Source organism: Aulonocara stuartgranti (genome assembly GCF_965226115.1).
Source record: "Aulonocara stuartgranti genome assembly, chromosome: 11".
Classification (NCBI taxonomy): Eukaryota; Metazoa; Chordata; class Actinopteri; order Cichliformes; family Cichlidae; genus Aulonocara; species Aulonocara stuartgranti.
The window spans coordinates 27,892,410-27,904,908 of NC_138947.1; the positions used below are offsets into that span (position 1 = coordinate 27,892,410).

The window sequence follows — 12,499 nt, forward strand, 5'->3', positions numbered from 1 at the left end:
GTAAATGGTGCCAGTGTATATATATCAGGTATTATGTCCACTTAGATTATGATATGACAGGTTAGCGTGCCGTTTGAAGTTGACAGCACATCTGTTTCATCGGGAGAGACTGATACTGGCATGTAGGACACACATCTCACCATGCAGGAAGGAGATGAAGGAAGAAGCTAGGGGGCCGTCTCTCCTGTCTCCCTGCCTCACTCACCCTCTTCTTTCTCCCTTTTTTCCCCTCTCATTCCGCCTCTCCCCACCTAACAAACCCACCGCCTCCTGCTCACTTTTTCTTTCTCTCCCACGTCTTCTACTCATTCACTTATTCTCCCCCTAACCATCTCCTGTCTGCGCAGCTTGCTAATGCTTACTGTGCCTTTCTTTGCATGCACACACACACTCACAAAAATGCACGCCTCCAAATGCACGTAGTCTGTCTTTCAATCTCGTTTGTTTTTACGTTTTTTTTTCTCCTTGAAACCTGTTACATCTTAGTTCTGTTTCCGCTTGGCTTTTTTTCTTTAATCGAGTGTTTGCCTTCCTGTTTTAATTTGTCTTTTTAAGACATTGTTGTGGATCATCGAACAGCTGGAGTGCAAATATATAAACTGGTTGCATTTGTATCGCTCTCAAACCAGAGAGCATTGTTTTTCCAGTTCCTGCATAGTAGCACAGTGACCGTCAGCTAATTGGAGTGGGTTAGGAAAACTGTGATATCTCCAAAGTGGTAATTTTTTTCTTCTGTCCCTCTCCAGTCGAATAACTTGAATGGGAGAGGAGCTAGGCTTCATGGACTAGATGAGTGAGATGCAGTACAGGCTTGGAAAAGTGAGAAAGAAAGAGAAGGGAGGGAGCTGAACATGTAAGCATGCAGCTGGCTAACAAGGCCAAACAGCCAGTCATTTCCTGGGGAACATGAGGCATGTGTGGAGGAATAGATAGTTGGGAAGGAAAAGGACAACTGTCAGAAGCTCAGTGATTTATTTTTCCCTTGGAGGTTTTTTTCACCACTGGCTTTCAGAGACACATGTGTGCAAAGTACACACAAAGTCATGCATGCATGCAGACATATACGCACACTCACATTGGGTGAGAATAAAAGCCTGCATTTCCCACCATTGAGCATTCATTCCATGTTATTTTGACAGTGGTCCTGTTAGTGTGCTGTAAATCTTTAATTTCACTGAGCTGACCTCTTTTCTTCTCCCCCTCCCCCCCCCCCCCCCCCCCCCCCCCTCCATTTTTATCTCCCCTCTCTTGCTGTCTCTCTGTACTCCAGCGTACATGCCCGAGGACGAGCTTAAGGCAGCTGCTCACGATGAGGAAGAGCACCTGCAAGATGACGGCCTCTCATTAGACGGCCAGGACACTGAGTTCCTCTGCAACGAGGAAGAAGAAGACGTGGATGGGGGCCGACCACCTAGCTACAGAGACTCCCCACTCAGCAATGGCACTAACCCTGACGCTGGATACGGGTCTCCGCTTAGTGATGCTAGCGACCGACTTGCAGACTTCAAGAGCACCTCTTCCAGGGATGGTCAGGAGAGGGAGGGCTCAGCTTTTCCCTTCCGTCCCAACAACGGCCTCTCTTTCCAGGACAGCCTGGCACAGATGAAGGCCGTCTATGCAAACCTCATCTCAGATGCCTCTTGGTCTAGCATCACAATGGACATCATGAAATCTAAGCCTGCTGCAGCTGGCAGTGTCAACAGTGCCCTCACTAGTCCAGAGCCTGCCTCTACTGCCTCTGTGGCCACAACTACAACCATAAATAAGAGCAGTGGGGTCAACATGGCTAGCAGTCACCATAACGGCAAGACCTCCAGCACCACTGTCAACCACACAGGGAGCGCAAGTGGCAGTACAAATGGCACAGCAGCTAGCTCTGTTAGCAGCCACAGTGCAACCAGCAGCAGTGGGAGCAGCAGTGCTGCTGCCAGTAATGGTAGTGGTGTAGCCTATGACTGGCATCAGGCAGCACTTGCCAAAACACTTCAGCAGACCCCCTATCACCTTTTACCAGAGCCTAGCCTCTTCAGCACAGTGCAGCTCTACCGACAGAACAACAAGCTGTATGGCTCTGTTTTTACTGGTGCGAGCAAGTTCCGCTGCAAAGACTGCAGTGCTGCCTATGACACACTGGTGGGTTTGACGGTCCACATGAATGAGACGGGCCACTATCGAGATGACAACAAAGACAAAGAGGAAGATCAGGGAAAGCGCTGGTCCAAACCACGTAAGCGTTCCTTGATGGAAATGGAGGGGAAAGAGGACGCCCAGAAAGTTCTGAAATGCATGTACTGTGGCCACTCATTTGAATCTCTACAAGATCTCAGCGTTCATATGATCAAGACCAAGCATTACCAGAAAGTGCCTCTCAAAGAACCAGTGCCAGCCTTGGCCACTAAACTGGTGCCCACTTCAGCTAAAAAACGTGCTATCCAAGATGCTATAGTCTCTCCATGCTCCCCAGACTCTATCCATGCTGGTAGTGGTGGTGGCAGTGTCTCTCTTGGGGATGCTGGCAAAGACACAAAAGCTGCAGCTAACCCCTATGTTACGCCAAACAACCGCTATGGCTACCAGAATGGTGCCAGCTACACATGGCAGTTTGAAGCTCGCAAAGCACAGATTCTAAAATGCATGGAGTGCGGGAGCTCCCATGATACATTGCAGCAGCTGACTGCCCACATGATGGTTACAGGTCACTTTTTGAAGGTCACAAATTCTGCTTCCAAAAAGGGCAAGCAGCTAGTCTTTGATCCAGTGGTGGAAGAAAAGATTCAGTCTATCCCATTACCGCCAACCACCACCAGACTCCCTGTTCCCAGTATGGTTAAGTCCCAGCCAGTGTCTCCTGCACTATCCTCTGGCTCAGAGGAAAAGAGGGAAGCGGGTGAGGATGAAAAAGTCGAAGGAGGCGAGCAAGTGGAGAAAAAAATCAAGGAAGAGAAAGACGACTCAGGTGAGAAATCTGAGACTGACACCACCTCGTATAAATACCTTAGAGAAGAAGACCTGGAGGAGACCCCTAAAGAGGGTTTAGATATTCTCAAATCCCTTGAGAACACAGTATCTAGTGCTATCAGCAAGGCTCAGACAGGCACGCCCACCTGGGGTGGCTACCCTAGCATTCATGCGGCCTACCAGCTGCAGGGTGCCGTGAAAAGCTCAGCTACTGTTCTACCCCCGACTGTTCAGAGTGTTCAGATGCAGCCAATGTTTAACAGTGGTCTACGAAGTCTTGTGAGCGACCCCAACTCAGTCATCCACTCACCTCGGAGCCCTTCCTCTCCTACTCCCCTAAGGAGCAATGTCACCGCCATGGAGGAGCTCGTGGAGAAAGTGACAGGAAAAGCTGCCACTGTGAAGAAAGAAAAGGAGGAGAAGATGGTGAGCCTGGAACGATGCCGACAACCATCGCTGGGAAAATCCCCTTCCCCTGCACTGAGAGAACAGCGAGAGCATTTGGCATCTCCAAATGACTTTTCTGTAGGTAAACCATCTGGTATGAGAAGTAGCAGCCCGGGCAGTGTAGATTCAGAGCTTATCTGCAAGAAGGAGCCCAAAGAGAGCCTAGTAGATAGCCACAGCAACCATTCAAAGAATGGTTCTGAGACGTGCCAATCCCCAGTAACTAACGGAAACAGTCTTGGCATCATCACCGATCACTCACCTGAAAGTCCTTTCATCAACCCTCTTAGCGCACTCCAATCAATCATGAACACACACCTGGGGAAAGCCTCAAAACCAGTAAGTCCCGCAGCAGATCCACTGTCTATGCTTTACAAAATCAGCAACAGCATGATGGAAAAGCCAGCTTTCAACCCAACTCCTCAGGGCAAGCCAGCTGAGCCCGTCAACCACTACCAGCTGTATGAAAATAATGACCAGCCCATAGACCTGAGTAAAAATAAGTCCGCCACTAATAGCAACAACAACAACAAAAGCAGCAGTGCACTTTTGACCAACAGTAGCGTAAATGGTAACAAACCCCTTATTTCCCTCCCTGACACAGTCTCCTCACCCCTGAGAGAGAACGCTCTGATGGACATTTCAGACATGGTAAAGAACCTCACCGGGAGACTTACGCCCAAATCTTCAACTCCCTCCTCCATCTCAGAGAAGTCGGACGCTGATGGCAGCGCGTTTGAGGATGCCCTCGAGGACCTCTCCCCAGTGCAGAAGAGGAAAGGGAGACAGTCAAACTGGAATCCCCAGCATCTCCTCATTCTGCAGGCACAGTTTGTGTCTAGCCTGAGGGAGACCCCAGAGGGCCGCTACGCCATGACCGACCTGGGCCCTCAGGAAAGGGTCCACATCTGTAAATTCACGGGCCTCTCCATGACTACCATATCCCACTGGCTGGCTAATGTCAAGTACCAGCTGAGACGAACTGGGGGCACCAAGTTTCTCAAGAACATGGACTCGTGCCAGCCCGTGTTCCTCTGTGGTGACTGTGCCTCTCAGTTCAGGACTCCCTCCTCCTACATCAGCCACCTGGAGTCTCACCTGGGCTTCAGCTTGAAGGACCTGTCCAAACTGTCAGCTGAGCACCTACGGGAGCAGCAGGCTGCCTCGAAGGTGATCACAGACAAAATGATATTCGGCAGCCCCCTGTCAGCCTTGACCACGCCAGAGGACGACACAGGCTCCGTGTACCAGTGCAGACTTTGCAATCGGACATTCGTCAGCAAACACGCAGTCAAACTGCACCTCAGCAAGACCCATGGCAAGTCTCCAGAGGACCACCTGGTGTTTGTCACCGCTTTGGAGAAGCTAGACAAAATGGAGAAGGTTTAAACAATGTCTCGAGCTGAGAGTAAAGACTGACAGCTGTGGAACTGACTCGATTTTCATTGCACTAAAAATGACGTTGTTCACAGTTACTGCACTGGGCCGAACTGAGCCGCCAGAAAAATAAAAATAAAAATCAAGTCTTATTATTATTAATTTTTTTTTTGTGATAACTGCCTGACTGGACCATGTCTTTTCATGTCAATTTGTTTTTGTTTTGCCAAGCTTTTTTACACTTATTTTGTAATATATTTATATGCTATTTGTCTGATCTGTGCATGTATTTTAGTGAATCAAGGTTAAACACGATATTTTAATCTTTTCATGGCAAAAATACAACTACTGCTTCAACGGTAAAAGTGGCGAGTGGACAGAATTGGTGGAAAAGATAACTGTATATTACTTGATATGAAGAAGGTGGAAAATTCAATGTATACACCAAAAGAATGAAAGAATACCCCGAAAGACTGAAGTAGCACCTTAGACAGTTGAATTTGTAAAGAGAACATGTTTTGAAATATCTTGCATTTGTCAAAATCAGATTTTAAAAGATCAAGGATTATCACCCCACCCCCACCCCGCCCCTCTTTCCTTCTTGGGTTTCTGTCACGGCAATGTTTTTGATGATGAATGGCCTGCTCATAAATCTGTCAGTGTAAAAAAGAGGGAAAAAAAAGATCACATGAACATTTGGAAAAAGTGAAATGCTGCTTCTGGTTCTGAGTTAATCAGTGGAAATGAACGGCCATCGGTATGCAAGTTTGCTGCAGAAACTTTTTCCTTGTTGTGAAGTATCACGTCATAGCAATTTTCCAGGTGTATGGTTTGTTACAACTTTTCTCTTTCTAAACTGTGTCGCTTTATTCAGCTGTAAAGAGAACAGTCCGTCACGTGTAAATGATTACCAGTGAAATGTCAGTACTCCATGAGACATATCTTACCATTTGAAAAACGGCTCAAAATTGTTTGTATCTTAAGGTGTGTGCATTCTTGAACTTTTATATTGTCATTTTTATATACAAAAACAAAAAGCTAAAAAATAAAAACAGATGGTGTACATAGATATATGCTGTAGAGCTACGAAATGACCTTTTTTTTAAAGAAAAATACAAATTTAGCTTCTTTGGCTTGGTTTACAGAAATGATTTTAATTATTACTTGCATCCAACTTGATGCATGAAATGGTGTGGAAAATAAATAAGCGATGCACAATGACTATACATTTCAATGTTTTATCGACAATATTGTAAAGAAAGAAAAAAAAACACGACTTTTTAGCACCGATTAGTTTGTTTCATTTTTCTTTTCTCTCTCTCTCTCTCTCTCTCTCTCTCTCTCTCTCTCTCTCTCTGAATTGTAAAATAAACCCCAAAGCAGTTGTTAACAGTCAGATTTTTGTGGTTGTGTGTTCTTTTGTCATGGCGGTGCACCAAACTCAAAATGTAAAAACTCGGCTTTGTAGAATTTGCTCTCGAGCAAAGTCAAGTGTGTACACCCATGTCAAATCCTAACCCAGTGTAACAGGATTTCCTCTAGGGGCTATTCTTAGCAAACTGGAGGTGAGATTCGAAACGTCTCGCTGCTGGTACATATTCTGTGTTCTGTAACAGGCCTGCTTTTATGTTTTTCCCAAATTGTTAGACAAAATAAAAGTCACTGGTGTCATACTTACAACTGATGACTGAGCCGCATCATACCACCAATGATTATAATGATGAAGATGACGGGGATGATAAGCCTGTAAGGGTGCCTATTGTACAGTAAGAAACCCATGCTAGGCTTGTGACTGGCCTTCGGAGGGACGTTCTGAAAGAATCAGTGTTGTATTAATGACGGCAGTGTATTTTTTGCGTGTCTTCTTGGAGCAAAATCAGATGGCTGTCTGTTCTGCTTAAGTTTAAAAAAAAAAAGGGGCAATAGGGAGCCTATAATCAAAACTGAATAATACATTTTATGTGATTCTTGAGACGCTATGGGTGAATCTGCGGCCTGTGTCACATTAATCACAACCAAATTGAATACATGTGTGCAATAAATGCTACTATTTTAGCACATGTACACATTTTTTGGTTGATTTGTCCAACTGTATTTTTTTTTGATGAAGTGTCACTTATCACTGGATACAGGCTTTTTTGTGTGTGTTTTTTAAATTGTTAGTCAGATATAGTGGAAGTTGTTGCAGTTTCTCGTTCCACTTTACTGATCATTTTCAGATATTTCGTAATTACTGTTTTGGACAAATCACACAGCTTCTGTGTCATCAGTTTTGTGTTTTAGTTTTGTTTTGTTTTTGTATGTGTGTGTGTGCGCGCAGTTGACTTTTGTTATGTTTCACATCCAGCTTTATTAAATTTATAGAACTGCCTCAGTATTCAGTCGGTGTGAAAGCTGAAAGGAGATTTATTAGGGGCCACGACCTCTGTGTGACCCCCAGCCAAAGGTATCAACAAGCTTTGGGGTTTTCTTCTCCGGGCAGTCCCGCAGGTGAAGCGTCTGCATCAGGAATCCGATCTCTCATTTCGCCCTCATGTCTCAGGTTTCTGATAGAGTACTTACAGTACCAGCCTTTGTATGGATGAAGCCATGCTGCAGTGTTATGACTTCCATTCCTCACACTCACAACATGTCTTGTGTCAGCTGAGTCAGTCACACATACTCAGTCTCCCAGCTATATTAGCACGAGTGTCTTTGTGCAATTACACACCTCCTAAATCTGACTGCACCTCGCTGTGTTGATACATGGATTCAGTGACAAAGGAAACACAGGCAGAGGGCAGATTAGCCCTGGCTGAAGATGCAGCTTTCTCAGAGAGGGGACTGCTAGAGTTGGGTTATAAAACAAACAAGGCAGATAAACAAGCAACATTTGGAGGAGATAGTGTTCCCTGCACACCAGAAATAAAAAACACCTTGTAGGTTTAATACCCCACAGCTAAACCTGTAATTTTGCTGCACCGTCAGATAGCTCCTGAGCCGATAGAGACTCTTTCTTGCTTTGTTAGAGATCAGTGCACTGTTTCCTGTGCGTATTCTATGTAAATTACATGCGATAATCGCCACGCACAGCACAATGCTGGTTCCCGCGGTGCAAACGGAAACCGAGGGTAGATAAACGCAGGCTGGGCAGATTTGCATAGCCTTTGTGTTTTGGGCGCTCCTGAACGTGAGCCCTGAGGATTGGTAGGGATTTCCTCAAGGTTTTGTATAAGTAAATGCCTGCTTCCTCCCAGGGCTTGGACCATTATGTACAGCAGACAGGGGTGGGTGTAGACAGAGGGCGCAAACAGAATAACAAAATTACCTGGGCTGGTGGGAACATGGGGAGGGAGTATTAACCTACACACACACACACACACACACACACACACACACACACACACATATATATATATATATATATATATATATATATATATATACAGAATGTATATATGGGATAGCATGGGAATGTGTACTCAGCTTTACACTCTTATCCAGTACATTGCATAAAGCACACTGTTATCTGTTAAAGGCAGTCATAGAGAGGTGTCACACTAGGGTTAGGGCTCACAGAGAAATGAAGCTGAATGAGACAGGGTTTGTTGATCTAAGCGCTCGTGCCGTTTGATCTCTTCTCAGAGGTTCACCTCTAAAGTTCCGAGGCGTGTTATTACTTCAATATGTGCGCATGCTCAGCGGAAACAACACCTGTGGTTTTCCCTGACAAGTCCTTTTGAACAGCTTCGCATGTTCCTGGTCGTCGTTCCAGGTTTTGTGTGTGATAGCGACGCGGAGTTCATCGTCAACCACGAAACAAAGACAAAGCTCCCGCTGAGGATCCCGGCGTACGTCTGCAGTGTGCAAAACCTCTAACTTTTTGCACACAACTCTGACGTATGGTTTAATACCCTTCCAAAATACCTCAAACCAAACAAACAATGTCTGACAGAGAATCAGCAAACAAAGCAACAACGACTGAGAGCCTTTGTACGGGATCAGAAACTAAAGTCGGAGAAATCTGTTCGGATCCTGATAAGAGGCTTCATTGTGGAAATTGCATTCGGGAAGAAGTTATCAGTATTCACGTTTAGCTGAGGATACCTGCCTCCGTCTATTTTTATGTTCATCTAAGTCACTTCGTGGACTTGATTCATTTTTGTTGCTAGGCTTCTCATTGTAAAATGTGAGGCAACTGTTACACGGATTTAAGAACCTTAAGTCATATTTTTGTCAGTCAGCTCTTGGAGCAACTTTCACTTTGTATTTTGAGACACTTTGAAATGTCTATTATTATTATTACTGTTTAACTTTTCACCTGTAACCTTCCTCATATCGTTCATAGCTCACTAATAAGATTGTAAATGTATTAAAATGTGTTGATTTTATTCATTAAAGCTCACATGCTACACTGCTGCTCATGTGCAATACCCCAGCTGGTTTGAGTAGCAGTGTATCTGTGCACACATTTTTTTTTTCTTTGATGGACATGCAGCAGTCTTTCATCAAGGTGGGTTTATTTTGCGGTGGGAGGGTTGATGTGACAGAGTTGTCTTTAGAGAATGATGTTGTTTGACAGTAGCAGGCTAACGGATGTAGGAGATCATCTCAGTCTGCCAAGCCTTTAGTTATGATTTGGTGGTGGATGAGATCTGCAGGTGTGTGTCGCCAGGCCCTTCATCCATCACAAGCCCGGACAAAACACAAAGCATGGGCGGGGGTGGTGGTGAAATGTTTCCTCCAGCTTGGTGGATGAAGGATGTGGTTTTACAAAACAAGATACGATACCTATCCATTCTGTTCTCACTGTGTCAATTTTTTCCTGCCTTTTTTGGTCAGGAGCGGGTCTGTTTTGTTGTAAGTCTCTGCCGTTTTCAGTTTCATTAAGGTGTACGTTAAAAGGCATGTATCTTTCCATAAAATATGCATTTGAATTGTTAATCCCTAGGATATAAACATGCCCTGTGCCCGGTACGTGTTTTTCTATGCACACCTTCTCCATGTAGCAGCTAATAACTATCCGTGTTTGGCTGTTCACCTGGGGACTTGTCTATAGCTGTGATAATAATCTATATATGAAAGATTAATGACATATTTCCCCTCATCCATTGTGTGTATGTATGATTTAATCACTGACCTCTCAGGGTTTTTCTTTTCTTTTTTTTAGCACGAGAACTACCATGTTCCTGTCGTTTCCTATTTCAAATCAAAGAGGTCAACATAGAAAATGTCTCAAAACCAATTTGTGTTTCAAAAAGACCCTTGAGAAACAGTGGCTTGTGCTGTGCTTGATATGCACAAAGACACTTATCCCTTATCTATCTTTTCAGAGAGGAAAGAAAGGGAGATGGAGGGTGAAGTGCTCCAGGAATCCGTGCTGCCTCCATGAGATATGATGCTGCTTGATTTTGATCATTGACATTTGCTTTTTCATGCATCCTGAAAAACAAGGCCTTCCTTCCATTAAGGAATTATTCAAATGACCTTCAACAGTGCATGTTTTCCTACAGTTTTGTTGTGGGAATATGAGAACACATACTGACATCTCAATTACTTATGCAAGGCTCAGAGTGGGCCCAGTGGATGCAATCACCGTGTGTGCAATCCTCAGTCACTCCGAATCACAGAAGCTCCCGGACAGACACACATAATTCAGACAAGTCAGACAGGATTTGCATACAAAGACCACAAAAAAAGGGCATAAATAAAAAATGCACCAAGAGAAGGTAGAGATTTGAGAGGAGGGGAGAGGATGAGGACGGGGGTGGGGAGGAAGGGGAGACCGGTAAATTGTTTTAAAAAGGTCTTGCATGTCATGCTGTGTATATCAAAGGATGTACAGAACTGATACCAACACTTGGCATTTGGTTTAGTGCTGCACACCACTTAATAACAACAAAGGACAAAAGCCTCTGTGTCGATTATGATTTTTATTGTTTATTTATTATTGTTTATTGTGTCAGTTTATGATGGTTGACTATTTTATAATATTTCTCGATATCCGTGGACTCTACACGAATCCAAACACATTAAACACTTACTTTCACTGCTTTTTAACCAAAAATCCACATTGATAAAACACTGGACCAAAACATTTTTTTTTTTAACTTCCACCCTCACAGAGGTGACACACTGTCTCATCGCTGGTGATGAGTGGGTGGTGGGGGTGGGTGCTGGTGGTAGGGGAGTGGTTGAAGGGGTAGAAGGTGGTTGGGGGCAGGCGGAGGGGTGGGGTGCATCGGAGGCTAACCCGACATCCCGTCATTAGCGTTGTGCAGTGGAGACGCAGGGGCACCCTGACACATGTCACGGACAGCCAGCCAAGAGCCCACGTATGAGGCTGACACGCTGCGCATAATTTATCCCGTGACACGATCTGCATGTCGAGTTGTTGATCTGTTGTGTTTGGTTTGGACATGGGCGCTCTGGCAGGAAAGACAGAAGGGGGGTGTGGGGGTGAGGGTGCGGGGGTTTATTATGCAGGTGGGGTGTGGGGGAGTGGGGCACGAGGAGAAGAGCGAGGGCGAAGAGGTGGCAGAGTGTATGCGTGTGTTTGTGTGTTAGTGTGCTTGCTTGTGAGGGGCGGTGGAAGGCGGCCTCTCGTTGTAGCACACACTGAAGGGGGCGACACATTTGTCATGTCCACTGAGAAGCAACATATACATAAACAAGTGCATTCAAATTCACTAATGCAGACACCCCGACTATCTCTTTCTTTCTTTGTCGCACACAAACACACACAAGCACATTCGCACTTTAGTGATATGAATGTTGAGTCACAGTGAAATCACAGCCATAATCTCGTCCCTTAAGACATCTGCTCGTGAGTGAAAATGACTAATATTGTTGAAATGACCCCGTGTCACACCGTTGGATGTGATTGTTTTCCGGGCTTCAGCTGCAGCGTGTTGTTAAAGCACGGATGACACCACATCTCATCAGCCTCACATAATTTTTGCTTCACTGACTCAATAAAGCATTTCAGGGTGAACATGTAGGTGTGTTTGTATTTTCCTTTAAAGCCGAGCAGTGCAATGAAAGAAAAGTTTAATTAATCTCATTTCAAATTCTGCAGCAAATACGGCTTCATTATGATTTACCTCGAATATGTAGACTTAATGTGTTGCATGTACATCAACACTGCAAGGAGATATCCATGAGATAGTGGTTAATTACATGTGTATATGTCTAAGTGTGTGTGTGTGTGTGTTCTATATATGCTTTCCTCCTAGCCTGGCTCGTTTACATGAATTATGCATATGACCAGACTCGTTAGAGGAGCCCCTCCCTTATCACACTCCTAATCCCTGCTGTTGCTGCGGTAACCAGATTAGACATGACCGTGAGATACAGTAGGCCCTCGAGGCCTCTTTCTGGACAGGCCTCATCCCAGGCAGGCATGAATGAGGGTTGAGACATGTTATAGGCCTGCAGGTCACCTGTCCAGTGGTATTACCAGACTGAAGCTGGTGGTTAATGGGATATATTCACTTCAGTTAGGTTAAGACAGTTGCCATGTAACCCACAGGCTATCTTCCAGCGGGAGACGAGAATTGGAGTGTTTAAATTCCTTCACCATGTAAGGAAACAATCTCGGTAATCTTTACTTGTCAGTGTAACCAAATGATGGTTGAGATTTAAAAATGCAAGCCGTAAATTTTCTTTTTGTGTCTTTGCATACATGTGTGTCAGCTGTGGGTTATTAAAAAAAAACACACAACAGTTTTAACCAGTG

The 12,499-nt window shown here is 44.7% G+C and overlaps 1 protein-coding gene across 5 annotated transcripts in view; it reads left to right on the top strand.

Moving 5' to 3' along the window:
• LOC309717426 (teashirt homolog 1-like) overlaps nt 1-6,178 on the top strand; it is a 35,922-nt gene extending 29,744 nt beyond the window's left edge. For all 5 annotated transcript variants that reach the window (XM_082551991.1, XM_082551990.1, XM_082551993.1 and 2 more), the window contains one exon: nt 1,271-6,178. In XM_082551991.1, coding sequence (XP_082408117.1) covers nt 1,271-4,794 — 3,524 coding nt within the window. In that variant the 3' untranslated portion in view covers nt 4,795-6,178. The remainder of the gene's footprint in view (nt 1-1,270) is intronic.
• Nucleotides 6,179-12,499: the final 6,321 nt, after the last annotated feature.